The 16,591-nt window shown below is 39.1% G+C and overlaps 1 protein-coding gene across 1 annotated transcript; it reads left to right on the top strand.

The window, feature by feature from the left end:
- The first annotated feature begins 1,764 nt into the window (after nt 1–1,764).
- On the top strand, nt 1,765–14,421 carry kynu (kynureninase). The gene is made up of 14 exons (XM_085347840.1): nt 1,765–1,819; nt 3,667–3,861; nt 3,945–4,065; nt 4,141–4,223; nt 6,273–6,334; nt 6,450–6,521; nt 8,639–8,713; nt 8,999–9,145; nt 10,333–10,431; nt 11,622–11,695; nt 11,991–12,043; nt 12,289–12,374; nt 13,231–13,461; nt 13,956–14,421. Exons 2-14 carry the CDS (start codon nt 3,693–3,695, stop codon nt 14,088–14,090), a joined length of 1,407 nt encoding a protein of 468 aa, XP_085203966.1. The 5' UTR covers nt 1,765–1,819; nt 3,667–3,692; the 3' UTR covers nt 14,091–14,421.
- Nucleotides 14,422–16,591: the final 2,170 nt, after the last annotated feature.

The raw sequence follows: 16,591 nt of genomic DNA on the forward strand, positions 1-16,591 counted from the left end.
ACTCCACAGTCACCAGATCTCAATCCAATACAGCACATCTGGGAGTGGAAAAGGAGATTCATATGATTGATGTGCAGCTGACAAATATGCAGCAACTTTGTAATGTCATCACATAATTAGAGACAAAATCTCTAAAGTGTTTTCCAGCACCTCATTGAATCTATAATGAAGAATTAAAACAGTTCTGACGGAAAATTCACGCCAGTATTGACAAGGTGTACAAAATCATAAAATCTTCTAAAAGTACCAACTGATTGTTAGGTGAAAAGGAAAAACCCACCTCAAACATCTTCACATGTTGGATTTGATTCAAGAATAAAGTTGCGTCTTGCAGTGAAACAGAGGTGTACAACTTAACACCTTTAAAACATGACTTAGTGTTGTCCAGCCAGCACCCTTCCTGTGACACACGGGCCACTGCAAGGTGACTTTGACTAGTGTAGTGCCTATAAGAGATGTTTAAAAAACTCCTTCTACTCAATAAATCTATCATTTGAAAGACTTCTGAACATGCTGGCAGAATGTCTGTTACAGAAAATCAGTCAACGGATTTGATTTAGTTAACAAAGCCAGAGAATCAGTAATTAAAACCCTGATTGCTTTTTCACTTCTGCTCACTGTCCTCACTTTCAGAGGGGATTTGTCTGCTCCTTTCTCCCAGACAAAAATCTTGTGTCCATTTTATTCTATCAAAATTCGTTAAAACCAATAAAACTTTAAAAGAGTTTATAGTTTTTACATGCACGCGATAACATTCAAAAACAGTGGTAGCAAGCATGTTTGGAAAAATTCCCAACACTGCACAACATTGGCCTGAGGCAGCATAAAGAAAAGCAGAAGTTTTGAACTCACACACACACACACACACACACACACACACACACACACACACACTTTTTAAAAATGGTTTATGGCATCTTAAAGGTACAGTCAGTAATTCTGTACTCAGATATACACACAGATTAATGTTTAATGATGTCTCCCAACAACTGAGTTCTCATAATACTTATAATCAATGTATGAATAATACACAGGAGCAGGTTTGCACTTTGTGGAAGCAGCCACGTTGCTCCACCATATTTGAATACAGTGGCTGTGAAGGACGCTGCTGTAGCCAAACTAAGAGACCTGTGACTAAACTTTCACCACTGTCAGAGTTTGAAGGGAATGGACCAGACATGGGACATATTGTTAATAATGATTTGCTGCCATCTAGTGGACAAATGGCAGAAGCCTGAAAGAAAAGGAATGACAGCCTCCAGCTCATCACCGTGCAACTCAAGTCAAACTTGGTGGTGTTTATACTTGTATAAATCAGCAGTTTGAGAGCATGCTGAAGGAAGAAATAAAAAAAAAATCTTTTTTTGCATGGACACAAAATCAATAAAGGAATGTTTACAGTTTGATTCCGGCGCTGGATGGGAGTAAATCCTCACACAGCCTGGCTTAGCATCCGTTGGAAAGTCTCAAAGCAGAAGAGCGGACACTGATGCAGCTACAGAATAACGTCTTTTGATCACATGGCCAGCTCTGTTTTCACGTGGAACTTCGCTCTGTAAGTTTGTTCCATTTTCATACATGAAACAGAAACCACAAAATGAGGAAGTCTTTCCTGCTCTGCCTTGTGTGTGTGCGCACAGGCGAACTTATGACAGGATATTAAAGAGCGTGTTTGAGTATGTGTCATAGTTCATGAAAACAATGATTAACCTGATAGTGCAAACAAAGAGCTCAAAGAGCGTTTGCAGAGGACACGATTCACTCAGTCTGACTGCTGAATGCATAGAGGAAGCTCATCTGCAGACCAACTGATCCAACTGTGAGTTACAGCTTTCAGAGCTCGAAAACTTCCACTTTACAGCAGAATGAATAAATAATGAGGCATGCAATGCTTTAACAAGAACAATTGTCAGCAGAAAAGCCTCTAAACTCAGTGTTTAATTGTAAAAGAACTGCAGTGTTATTGATAAGGAACGCAGAGACTTATCAGGCATATTAAAAGGAAGCTGCCTTGTGCTTAGACAGTGTGAAACAAAACATTTTAAAGGTGTTTGGGTGTACTAATCTTGCAGAATGTCATGTTACAGAAAAATCCTGGTAAAGGTTTTTTAAAAATTTGTGGTTTAAAAATGAAGAAACCAACTCTGGAAAATCAAAAATTAAATTTCTTTCTATATATTGTCTAGTTTGTTCTTTTGAGGACTCTTGGAGCCTAATGATCTCAGCTTTGATCAAAAGTCTCTGTCTATGTTAGCTTAGGAGGATATTGCAGACAAGCCCTCTGAAAAGATCTTAGTGATTCAGCTGATGGATGTTGATTATAGACAGAGGAAAACAAAGAGAAAAACAGAAGGAAATACGAGTTTGTATTTTAAATTGATTTGACAGACCAACACTTTAAAATATGAACATACAACATTTAATATGGTTGCTTCGTGGATGTGCAAGTAGTCACCAGTCTTTGCATGGATCTTCTGTCCTGATCTGCTGTTGACTCTCCATTACTGGCCAGTGGTCACACATTAACCCAGCATAACCCCGTTGTGTTCCATAGGAGACATATTGGGGCTAAATTTAGGCCAGGGAAATGTCTGGATATGCCCAGAATCCAGAGGATATGTGGGGGTAGGTACAGACAGGGTGGAGTGCTGCTGCAAGAATGGCACTAGGTTGGAGCACCTCATCTCAGTGCCTCTGTCCAGTCAGATTTCCACTAAGAGCAGTCAGATCAGAGACGGTACTCTAATGGCTGCAGGAACAGCTCAGAATTGAATCCAGCATGCCAGCAGCCCTGCCTTGGCCAGCGTCAGTCACTTGTAGCATGTGCATTGAATATAGAGGTGTACAAAGGTAAATAACCAATCAGACCAATGACTAAAACATAACATTCACATTTCAACAGAACAGGTTTGGGGTTCGTATGATATTAAAATGATGCAGAGAAAGAGATTTAAAAGAAAGACTGAAAATGTCCTTTACAACACAAATGATCCCATGTGGATAATGAATCTTTCCAGAGTAACAGTGTTGTGATTATAGGACAACCCAAACTAATTTGTATCTTTACACAATTCTACAGCAATCAGATCTAAAAAAAAAAAAAAAAAAGGACCCTTGAAACAGTTTATTCCTTTATTACTAGCCACTCTAAAGAGTAGCTAATAATAAGCCCCTATAAAGGTGGACGAATCCTAAAGTTTGCACCTGGACCTTTGACATGAGCTCTAAGAAAAAACAAAACAAACGACCTGTTCTGCTAAGAACACTTAAAGTTTACTTTGGGTGTATTTCAGACCACAGATGATGTTAAACTAAGAGACCTGTGACTAAACTTTAACTTGCCCTTAGAGTTAGTGCTGTTTTCGGGACATTTGGTCAAACAAGGAATCACACAGTGTCTGTCTACATGTGAGCTTAACTACCAGAAACACCAGACTTGGGTTTTTGTTGTTTTTTTTGTTGTTGTTCCTTTACATGTATCTGTAACACCACCACAGAGGATTTTAAATTAAACCCTGAAGGCAGACTTTTAGCTTTAAGGGGAGGAAGGTCAGACAATGTCAGTAAACACCTAAAAAACAGATCTGGAAGTCTACGCACCCAGAGACTGCAACCCTATTCCTAATAAAGATAAAATGTCTTCCCTAACTGATGCTTTTCCTGCAGGTCAGCAGCCCACCGATCCCTCCACAATGGATGAGTTTGACGGCTCGACTCCCAGCGAAACTGTGAAACGAGTGTCTGACTCTCTGGGCTGCAGTCCAACCTCTGCAGAAGTGGCTGCTTACTTCGATAAACATGACAAACTGCGACACTTCAGGGAGGAATTTCTGGTGCCGAAAATTACAGAGCTGCCGCCTTGTGAGTGAAAAATGTTTCATTAAGGTTGATGGAGAAGAATATTTGTTATTAGCAGTTGTTTAATTCTGTTGATGTTTCTTTAGCTGATCTCTCACTGGTCAATGGTGCCAAGGACTGCATCTACTTTTCGGGCAACTCGTTGGGGCTGCAGCCTAAAAATGTCAAGAAGTACCTGGAAGAGGAACTGGACACGTGGGCCAAGATGTATGTTAATGCTTACATTTGATATTTAACCAAAGGATGAGGCACAGTGGCATGTATTGATGTATTCTTTTACAGTGCTATCCATGGACACACAATGGGTGCGAGACCTTGGGCATGGGCTGAAAACAACATTGAGGAACTGATGGCCAAAGTTGTAGGTAAGAAACACTGACGCTTGGCTGGTCCCTCTAAAGTAGGTCAGGATTTTTGGAGAACACGATGTTTTCCAAAGCTGCAAATTTTGGCTCACCTGAACTAGTCTGACAATGGCTGTAACAGTTGACTGATTAAGAAAACCCAAAAGGCAATTGGCGTTTTTGAAGGAGTTTGGGAACTTTCTAGCACTGCACTTCTCACAGTTTTGATACCGTTGAGTAAATTTAGAATCAGAGTACTTTGTTAATCCCTAAGGAAATTATGGAAGACCATAATTTGCAGACAACTTGCCATCATCCATGCAAGCTACCACGGTCATGGGGTACACATATTGCCCTAGCAACTGGTGGTTACCAGGGGTTCACAAACTGGTCTATAGGCCTGTGTGATTGCAGCTTTAGCAAATACTTTCACAGCAACAGCCAGCAAACAGCTGAGGAATAACGTTTTTTCCTAGCAACCAGGGGTTTCAAAGATGGTCACTGACAAGTCTCTAGGCCCGTGTGACTAGGACCTAAGCTGCTTTAGCCTGCCCACCGTTGGAGCTCTTCTGCAAGTAGCTTTACACCCACGACTATTTTTCCCAATTTGCTCTGTTTTGTTCAACAGTCATTTCTGTGTCTTTGAAAGGACTTGAGAGGTCCAAGAGCAGAACCTGCCAAAGGAAAGATGGTTATTTCCAACGATTTTAGTTGGAAATAAGTCTCCTTTTCACTGAAAATACTCATAGTGGTCCTAATAAAAATGTTTTCTAAAGCTTCCATTTTAACTTGAGCTAAGTGTTGGGTGGTTCAATCTAGAGTTTCACATTTGTGTGTTCTTCTGTGATGCTCACACACAGCTGTAGTTTTAAAACAGTCTGTCCCATTTACCTTAGCTGGTAGTCACTGCACTTTTCCATCCAGGCCTGTTTTGAAGAGTGCAAAGTCCATCTGTGATTTCATTCACAAGTTCTGGATGAGGAAGACAATGACAAGAATACATGTGATCATTTGAGTCCTTCAGATAAAGATGACTATCCGGTCGTTAAGTCTGACGTCACTAACCGTGTCTGGGCCTAAACTTGCTGCAGGTCCATATATCAAACGATCACTATGTCATTACTGAGAGTTGAAAAACTGTCTAAAGTCTTTCATCTTTAATAAAATGATCAGCGTTCTGCTCTACCAGGTGTAACAATTGAGTTTAACATCCAGGCATCCATGAAAACGGAATTTATGACATTTAACGGAGTTAGAAGTTAGCAGGAAGTTAGCTCGCTAGCTTCTATCTAAATACAATATAGCATGTCCTGACTGCGGGGTTTTGGAAACAAATTAAAACGTACAGCTCTGCTTTCACTTCCAACATAAATGAAGACTGAAAACTAAACAGCAGTGACGTTTGTAGGGTTACTGAAGTTTGGCTAGCTGGTATATAATGATGTGCTACGTGACCGCTAGCAACACAGCTATGTTAGCATAATATAAACAAGCTAACCTTTTTTTCCACTCGATAAAAGTTAACGTGAGTGTTCTCGGTGGTCAGGAACAAATGTAATCGCATGGCAGGATGCTGTAAAAGGACCAAACTTCAGCCAGGAGAACAACTGAGATAATCCATCCACAATACGAGGTTAGTCATTCATATACTGCTGCATGGGCTGGGCTGTAGTTACATCCTAAGGTTTTAAAAACTGAGCTTAAATAAATGATTAGCGTAATAAAAGCCGAGGGAGGTCAACAGTGATCACTGACTGTTTTAGGAGCTTTTTGAGATTAAATAGAAGAAAATACATAACATTAAACATGTTAACAACACAAAAGCCATATTAAACGCAGACTACTTTAGGCCCGGAAGTAGGATTTGTCACGTCATCACTTAACGACCGGATAGTTTGACCATTTTGTGAACTGAAGGTTTCAACAAAAGCTACTATGCTTTAAATAACCTGGATTTCCTCATTTCTGCTGTTACTGAAATGAAATGAAAGCCTTGGGGAAATTTCTCAAACATTCACATATTAATTAAGAACATGACTCATATTGTCTTTCTTCTTTTGTTTTTGACAGGAGCTAAAACTGAGGAAGTGGCACTGATGAATGGTCTGACAGTAAATTTACATCTTCTGCTGGTATGATACAATCACTTACTGTTTCACCCCATTTAAATGATGAGATATACAAACATAACACACATAGTTCAACAACTTTCAAACTGAACAGTAATGTCCTTCAATTATTCGGCAGCTTTCCTTCTACAAACCCACTAAAACTCGACACAAAATCCTTCTAGAGGACAAGGCCTTTCCATCTGATCACGTGAGTACATCCACACATGATCACATTTTTCTCTCAAATCCTCCCTTTGGGGATTTTTCTTTCCCTGATCCATGAATTCAGCTTTACTAGTTTTGTCTAACTCAAAAGAAAAATTAAACTTCACTGGATGATTAGTTGGGGTCTGATCTTGTGTTTCGCACCAGTTTTAACACTCGAGAAACATTTCTAGCCCAAAGAACTGACATTAATTGAAGGAGGAAGGTTTTTGAGATCTGTCCAGAGTGTACATTAGAGATACCCTTGACCCTATGTTTGTTAAGTACAATACCAATTCTGAAAAAGCTGTGTAAAATATGAATAAAAACAGAATGCAGGGATTTGCAAATCTCATAAACCCATATTTTATTTATAGTTGAACATATGGACTGGTTCTCATACAGCACTTTTCCACTCAACTTTCTACTCAAAGTGCTTTATGCAATATGCCATACCAGCACATGTTTTCTACAGCTAGGTGTTTTCTATCTAACATTCATAATCTAATGGATGCATCAGAGAGGAACTTGGGGTTCAGTATCTTGCCCATCAATACTTTTGCATGCAGACTGGACCTAAAGGGTCCTAAAAGGGCTTAAACGGAGTCTTTTCCTGCACTCAGTGTTTCTCTTACTTGTCTATGGTGTAAATAATCTCTTGTCTCCTCAGTTCAAGTTGGTCATTAACCGCCCTGTTATGTTCGTTTCTCAGGAACACTGTTTGTAGGTCAACTTGACCCAGGGCATGTTTACTATGTTCATACCTGATTATTAACTCCATTACTAACCATTTCAAACAATAATTGGTGTAAATGGTGTTTATTTTTACCTCTCACAGATCGTGGTTCAATGAGGGTAATTCACTTGTTTTTCATAAAAAATGCATTTTAAAACATTTTTAATGCACATTAGAAAGACCTGCATATAAAACACAATAGTTTTACATGACATTGATTATTTTAAAATTTTGTTTTATAATTTACATTTTTTTTCTTTGTATGTAGTGATGTAGAGAAAGTAACATGTGACATCTCTTCTGTTCTGGGTCAAACTGACTTAAAATCAAGACTAATGACTCAAGAGGATTTGTACTGAAAGTAAACTCTAGAAAGAAACAAAAGAACAAAAGAACAAAATAAGGGATAGCAATATGAACACAGTGTGTGTGTCTGTGAGTCTCCACAGCACACAAGTGACATGTCGTTACATGTTGCAATAGTAAACACTATCCAGTGTTTAGAACCAGAAATACACAAAAATTAATAGGTGGAAATGAACAAGGTGCATGTGTCTACACAGCACATGAGGGACATTTCATCACTCAGGAAAGATCTCCGCCCAAATGACAAATGTGTTGTAGGCTGATACATCGATGTTGTAAAAGATGACAAGTGGCCAGCGTGCAGTCATTCACTTGGTGCTGTAGGACCCTGTGACTTTGTCCAAGTTGTCAACCCACCCTTTGGTGGCACTGCAGTCTAGAGTCATTTCTGGTCCTCTCGTGTGCTGATTTCAGCATTTTTGTACAAAGTGCTCATGAGCACAACTTTTTTCCCCTTTTGGTGGCAATAAGGTACCAGGGCTGTAGTGTCTGTGAAGGCAAATATGGAAGACTGAGGGGCCCTGTTCTTGGTTTTCAGCAGCTCAGCAGAGAGTTCTGTTCTTTCGGACTGTTCTAACCATTGTGAGCTTTCTCTTTAGAAGCTCCTGAACCAAGTTGTAGTCACAGGTTATGTTGTGCCCCTGAGACCTTGTGCCATATCAAGCACAACCTTTGTGACATGATTCTTCTCTGGGGCTCTTCCAGCCAGCTTCCCAGTGTTAACCTGCATGTTCAGTGTATAGCTGGTGTTTGCATCACATGCTGCCCATAAAAGGTTCCTGTCCTACCCACTTGTCCTGGGACATGTGGGTAACACATGGGTTGTACATATGTGAAAATGCACAATTTTTATTTTATATGTTGATTACCTTTATGAAGCCAAGCACAAGAAGTTTCATACTGAAAAAATACTTTAAACTATTTATTTTAGATTTTTACAATTTAAAATGGTTCAATTTGACTTGCAATATAACAGGAGGGTTAAATCTTCAGTGTCCTTCTTGAATCTCTTTCCTCAGTACGCTGTGGAGTCGCAGATCCGTCTGCGAGGACTCGATCCTAAGGACAGCATGCTGTTGCTGTCACCCAAGCCGGTAACACACTGCACACTTTTATCTAAACTAATTTCTCCATGGAGGAACAATTGATGGATAGTTTTCCTCCCCAAAGCAAATCCTCAGGTCATCTACTTCACGTCACGTGTTAGCATATCACTACTAAAACTTTCACAGCATCTTAACTTTCAAAGATGAAGAGCAGTTGCCGACCTATTGAGTGCATTTCATGCTGTTATATGAACAAACGTGTCTGTAGCTCTGTGTCAGTTAGAAACTAAACACAGTTTAAATGACAATGCTGAGCACTTTCTGTGTGTTCAGGGAGAAGAGACCCTGAAAACCGAGGACATCCTGGAGGTGATCGAGAAGCAGGGCGACTCTATCGCAGTGGTAATGTTTAGCGGGGTTCAGTATTACACCGGCCAGCTGTTCGACATGGCCCGCATCACTGAGGCTGGCCAGAGGAAGGTGAGGAGAGGATACTGTAACCCAGTGGTTCCCAAAGTGGGGGGCACATTACTGGGGGGCGCAGTATGAATAAAAAAAAAAAATGCTTGAACACTGCTAGCACAATGGACAAGTTTTTGACGGGGCTCCCACACAAACGCAAAGCAGAAGATGAAGCATCGCCAAATATGTTTCCAAACCAACTCCCTTCCAAGCCAAAGACTTGAAAATATGGTGAAGCATATCTTGCCTTTGGCTTTACCTGCACAAGTGCCAAGGTAGGTCTCCCCGGCAGAGTTTGTTTCCCCTGCATCAGGAGCACGCGCTGGGCTGTCCAAATCACGGACAAACAGTATCCCACATTCTTGATTAGTTCACAAACACGTCTTATAATGACTAACTACTCCTGAAATTTTGGAGATGTTAGCTCTTTATACAGTAAAGCTACAGATTTTCTTGTAAAACAAAGGGGGGCCTAGCAAAAAGAGAAACCACTGTAAGCAAAAAATACTCAATGATGTTTCAATGAGGCCTTCCAGTCACCAGAACTTTCCAATTTTCTTGTATTACTTAAATGAGAGTTGACACTTACATAAAGAAGCATGTATATGATTTCTCCCGGTGCTTTCATTATTTATTTCCAAAAAAGTTCAAAAGAACAGAACAGATGGAGAAAAGTACCAATCGCAGATCTGCATTTCCAGCTAGAGTTGGTGGGTATCACACCCACTGTGCGAAGTTTGATGGGCCAACAATAATACTGATGCACAATTTTTTAACTGAGTGAGTTTTGCCCACTGTGACTCTGACTGACCAACGTTAACAACAACGCTATTCCCTTTTTCCAATTGTGTGTTTACACCCAAATCTTTTACCCATTTTCATCTCAAATTTTCACCGCATCTCGCCATCATTTTATGAAATATTGGTGTTATTTGCAATAAATCCCATATTTTTTGATGCAACTCTTCAGTTGTGAAACTTTCCGGCCTGACCAAATGTTTCCTTGAATTGTGGAAAGAGTCAATGTCCAAAGAAAACTTAGAAGTCTCTAGAAGTCCTGGAAAGCTATTGCTCAAGACCACTTACAAAAATGTGAAGAAAGTCTGTTATCTTGGAAGCAAAAGAAAAATTAATCAGGGCCTTCTCGAGACTTTTGCTTTGTGCTGTATATTAAGTTGTTACTGTGTCCTCTGTTTGTCTGTCAGGGCTGTTATGTCGGCTTCGACTGCGCCCACGCGGCAGGAAACGTCGAGTTGGAACTGCACGACTGGGGTGTCGACTTCGCCTGCTGGTGCTCCTACAAGGTCAGCTGACAGGAGACTTCTAAAGTCCTGCTCACTGTTTCATCCAGACACAGTCCAGAGTGAATGAGACTCTGTGGAGCTGTAGGACAAATGTCCTTTCTGAGGAATATTAATGTTCTTTCTGGCAAAGGTTGAGACAACACAACCAGTTCCGATTTTAGACGCTTATACCAGGGTGTCAAACTCATTTTACATCGTGGCTCACATACAGTTCACTTTGATCTCAAGTGAGCCGGACCAGCAAAACTCCCATTTAATCCCTGAGATATTTTAATGTAAGAAAAAGAACTTCAACAATAGATCTGTTTTTCTATTTGATAAAGAAATGGTGCTGTAGTAAAGGAAAGAAGTGTGGCAGCATGACTCTTTGGGCTTAAAGTTTAAGAAATGAATTACAGAAAATTTCTGGTGTCTCATTGTCCACACTGTCCTGTAATTATGTAATTATTATAAAATCAAAGTTTTGTTGTTAATATACAGAATATTTCTTTGTTTTGCCAGGATGCACAAAGCAGCTCATGAGAGAAATTAAGCACACAAACCTATCAGGGTTAGATTTTTCTGAACTCAAGAGTAAGAAATCATGCAATTCTATAACAGATACTGAAAAAACTGGAACTACCTGTCATTTAACAGTTTATTACTTATTTATTTTGGTTTATGAATGACCATGGGGGATGTCTTTATCAAAAACCAATGGAAGGGGCCTTTAAAGATCAAAAGCCTTAGGTAATTCAGCTGATCTCCCATTCAATAACTTCTGTAGTGCTACTTTCTGATCTCTGTGCAGCAGTGATGTTACATCTACCTTAGCGCCATCGCTGAAAACTATGGATCATTTAAACTGAAAACTGCTTGTTAACTGCCATAATCCTTCACATGTAATCCAGGACAGTTTGAAACAGAAATTGATGTAAGAGCAGAGCGAACAGCCTAAAAGGACAGAACGGGGCGTGTGAAAATGTCCGAGATTATCTTAATTTCAGACAAATTTCACAGACTTTTTTATTCATGTATCATAAAGGCAGCGGTAAATACTTATCTCCTTATCACCATTCACTCCAGCTTACTGAGGACTACCTTGCTCACTAACTGCCCTGTTAATGAACTGCAGGCGATTTCAGTACAATTATCAGATAAAAGTATAAATGAGAAATGCTTTGTGATGACTGTGGCTTTTTTGTTTGCAGTATATAAACTCAGGTGCTGGTGGTCTCGCTGGGGCGTTTATCCATGAGAAACACAAACATACCATCAAACCAACGTAAGAAACATTCCTCACAGACATTTTAGCTGGTGGGGATTTTTGTTGGTAGGGTATCCCAGATATCCTTGGCCTAATTTTGGCACTCTTGGTTCAGTCACAGCACTGGCAAGTGACACCTTGAGTCAGTCACGGCCAGATGTGGGACATCTAGGATAGTGAAACTAATATCAAATGATAAAATATATCAAACTCAAGTATCTTTCTCTTAAATTAGTCAAAATACGTTAATAGACATAGGATTAAAGATTGGATTAAATAAAGTAACACAGCTCTCTGTTCCCGTGTCCTTCAGGCTGATGGGATGGTGGGGACATGACCTGAAGTCTCGGTTTCAGATGACTAACGGTAAAACTCATCACAGATTCCTCACTGACCTCTGCCTCCTCAGTACCTCTCTCAAGCCTGCTGTGTGCTTTTAGAGTTGCTATTTGCTTCCATCTTGTGGTCTCATGTGAACATTACACCTGCAGTTCTGCCTATTTGGAGACCTTTATGTTTAGAGTGTAAAGAGCACACCTCTCAGGCTCTGAATGAACTGAATGGATCCTGAAGCTTTGAAAGGGTTCTTGACTTTTTCCTTCTGTTTTTAGTGATGGAGCTGCAGCCTGGAGTGAGCGGCTTCAGGCTGTCGAACCAACCAATCCTGCTGGTCTGTCCACTGCAGGCCAGTCTGGAGGTACTCCTTCTAGACATGTTAATCAACCTGAATGAAACGTATTTCATAAGCTTGCTAGGGTTCAAGGATTATTAGCATCTATTTAGTGTTCGGGAATTGTGAATCGTTACAAATTATATGTAGTTTGTGTAGTAAATGATCTCAAAACGACAACTATATTACGTGTACAATATATGCGCGCCATTGAAATTACACGCATGTTGTGGACATTATATGCAAACCATTGACATTACATGTGTGTTATGTGCAGGTTATTGAAGTTACATGTCCGTTATTAACATTACAAGTGTTATGTGTATGTTTTTGTCATTACGTGTATGTAATGTATGTATGTAGTGCACTGACACTTTGGGGTAACTGGAATTGTTGTCATGCATATCTGTAAGTAAGTGTTTATCAAACAGTGATGCTAATAGTGCCTGTAGTCGATTACAAGTTGAATACACAGCTTGAAAAAACTATATGTGTTCATTATTCATCTCTTTCATTGTTTAATTGTTGTACATGTCTATTTAATGGTTATTTAGTGTTTGCTTATTTCAGCAGTTTATTATTTATTATGGAAACTTGTTTCTGCCACTGAAAACAAGCATTTTTTGCCATACATAAGTTCAAAATTTGGGTTATTATCTCGCCTTAATTGCTCAAACTTATGGAAATAACTGAAAAATTGAGAAAATTCCTTTTTTAAAATTTGAGAGAGTAATCTAAAATCATGTCTTATGGAAGGGAAAAATGCTGTTTTCAGGCTTCCTTAATATATCAGCATAGTCTTGTACACGAAAAAAAAACCATTTGCCTGAAGTAACATCTATTTTTCATTTTCTTTCCTCATACACGATTTAAATCTTGCCAGGTGTTTAACATGACCACCATGCAGGCTCTGCGCAAGAAGTCCCTCCTACTGACAGGCTACCTGGAGTATCTGATTAAGCACTCCTACACTAAGGACCCGGCTCAGCCTCACAAACCTCACGTCCACATCATCACACCGTCGGACCCTCAGCAGAGAGGCTGCCAGCTTTCGCTCTCCTTCTCTGTTCCCATCAAAAGAGTCTTCGAGGAGCTGGAGAAGAGGGGCGTCGCTGTGAGTATAAACCCCGATATCTGTTTCTAGTACAAGCCTAATCAGGTAAAAATACAAGAATGTAATTAATTTTAACATCAAATGTAAATTTTGTCTTTTTAAGTTCTGTGTTGTTATCATCAAAAGTTTAGAAAAGGGGTTGGTCACGTATTTGGCATCTTAGCCAGTTCAGTTTTGTATTTGTTTTCTTTTTTGGAGCCAGAAGTGTCCAAAGTTTGTGAATTCAGCTTGTTTTTATAAACCGATACCTGATCATTAGTGCCAAGTACATACAAATAAAACATTAGCATTTAACTCACTAAAACCAGAGCACAGACTGGTGGAGGATCTTAGCAGCTAACTTCATAAAAACAACTATAGGGACATGCTCGCTTTTGTAACTTGCCTACAGTGGCCATTGGAGGAGCTCCAGTTTTTGGCACTTTAATTCCTTGTGCTTCAAAAAATGACCACCTGAACAATTTTGAACTCTTTTGTCATTTCCTGTCTCATAGTGTGACATGAGGGAGCCCACCGTGCTGCGAGTTGCTCCGGTGCCAATGTACAACTCCTTCAGTGATGTCCATCGCTTCATCAGAGCGCTGGGAGAGGCTCTGGCCGCCAGCAAGCAAGATTGGGAGAGGAACTGACTGCTACAAACTCCTGTGTTTTTTCATGGTTATTAGGAAGGTTGTAAAGCATCATGCTTTCTTTAAACGCCTCAGGTCTCTCATTTTGTGCCTTTTGGAACCATTTGAGCCTCATTATCTTCACTGTATTTTTAAACTTTTTTTTATCTGTTGCAGAGATATTTGTCATAAATTCTCAGAAGTAAAATATTTTTGGTGACAGTTTAAAATAAAGCTGAGAACAGCCTTCAGATTGAGAGAGAACCCTGACGTTCCCTTGGTCTTTGTTTTGTTCTCTAGGTCTCTCTTTGAAATTGCACATAAAATATGGCTTGTTTTGCATACCTACCTAACACACCAGTACTTAAAGCCTTATTGCAAATTTTTGCAATCTTATTGTTTTTTTGAAAATTATTTTTTATTATTTAATAAAGTATATTAATGTAATATGACACAGGGCTTTTGCATGAACAGTAACTGAATACATGACTAGCTGCAGTAAAATAAAAGATGGATGTACTCACCAAAGCACGACCCACTACTTTGGAAAGTCCCAAATTCGCAATTTTATCCATTGCCGTTGTGGTTTTCAGCCAATAAAGCTGATTCTGACAGGAGATACACTCTAACTGTGACTACTAGTACATCAGTAGTACATCAGTGCTTCACATACTTCTTCAACCTGCAGGTTGGCACAGTTACCATGTTGTCAACCAAAGACTACACCATGAAATCGGTATGTGACCAAATGCTACGAGACAACTAACCTTCAGTTTTAAAGCTGTGGCTTTAAGTAATGGTAAGAAAACTATTTACACAATTCTATGACACCACAGCGATGTGAAATGTATCGCTTGCATTTAAAATAGCGAATTGGATATAAATCCTTTGATTTTAATAGATATTTAATATATTTTCTTATACATATGGTGATGTGAAAAAGTGTGAAAAAGTATTTGAACCATTCTTGATTTATTAGCTTGTTGCTATTTGATCAAATAAAATGTAATATTAGACAAGGATAACTCAAGTACCTGGCCCTGTGTGAAAAAGTACATTTAAAAACATCAGTAATGATTTTTTCTTAGTTATTATTATTATTGCTATTTTTACCTGCTGGTTATACAAGTCTTTTCTCGTAGTATTTATCACATCTAAACAGACTATTAGTGTTAAGGTGTTAACACCGGTGTCACACCAATTATATTTCTGTATATTTCTTCTATATAAATGATCATAAACATCTCATTAAAAAAGTGACAATTCTCAAAAGTTCAATGCTATTCAAATAATGAACTATTTGTATAAGTAGGAGAAAACTAAGAAACAACCCCATGGTTGTTTATTGTACACTTATATATAATTTATTAATAATTAATGATTGATGAGTGATTTCTATGTCAAAAGGCAAATTAAAATTTAGTTTTTTTTAATTTGGAGGACATTTTTCTTATTGTCATGGCTTAGCGCAACAGCACATGGGGAAACACGATGATGCAGTTATATTGAACAAAAGTTAGATCCCACATTATGATTGCAAAAACACTTTCTTTGAACAGCCCGTATCAGAATGCTGCCGTAGCTCTCACTCCCCTCACCCCTGTGACCCTCCTTTTCCGTGGAGCATTTGGGCACGACACCCAGCGAGCTCACAGCATGAGGTTTGCAAATTACAGCATTTTTTTTTTCATTTGGGCTGTGAGGGAGGAATCTAATGAAACCCTTTTTTTCTCCCCCTCTCTCTTCCTCACCCGTCTGTACATTACACACATGAGTTAGCCGACAGTCCTCCCCTTACCAATTAACACCTACTTTATTATAACGTTGACTTCTCCCTAATGTTCTTGCATGTGTTTATGCACTATTACCTTGACGGATGCCTCTTCCACGATTAGACATAATTGGCATATCAATATGCAAAACCTAAATGGATTAACCTTCTTTAAAACTAATGAGCACTTGGATGCCCAGCTGGGGAATGGACCAAAATTAGCATTTGTCATCTTTTTGGGATGATGTGAGAATAAATAATTGAAGAGTGGCTGGTATTGTCTTTCCTGGGGCTACTTAACCTTACAGTGACTGTACTGTAAAATGGAGAAAAAAAAAAGAGAGAGCGAGAGAAGGAATATGCAGATTTACTGTCTTAATGATGACCGCCGGCTTGCTGGGTTCACACACACATGCAGGGGAAAAAAAAAATACAAAGTAGCTCCGTCTTTGCTGAGGGAAGTGGACAGTTTTGATCAAAGAATTGGCAAAGTAAGGTTTAGTTAGGCAAAACAAACTGTGGCACTTTTGAAAGGTTTTTCATGATCAGTAGAGGAGGATTAGAAATATACCCCAGATCTAAGCACTTATGGGTAGATTAAAACATTTTTAAACATCAAAACATGGGTGTAATAGAAGAAGTATTTCCAACATGTTATTGAGCTTTCCTAAAATTAAAAAAAGTTAAAATTATTGCAGTAGATTGTAATTTGTTGCTAAAATAAATTGCCCCAGAGGAAGGGCAGTGTATA

Source organism: Diplotaxodon limnothrissa, linkage group LG23, assembly GCF_057381915.1.
Source record: "Diplotaxodon limnothrissa isolate DT_005_m linkage group LG23, D_limnothrissa_male_GT1.1, whole genome shotgun sequence".
In the NCBI taxonomy this organism is placed as follows: Eukaryota; Metazoa; Chordata; class Actinopteri; order Cichliformes; family Cichlidae; genus Diplotaxodon; species Diplotaxodon limnothrissa.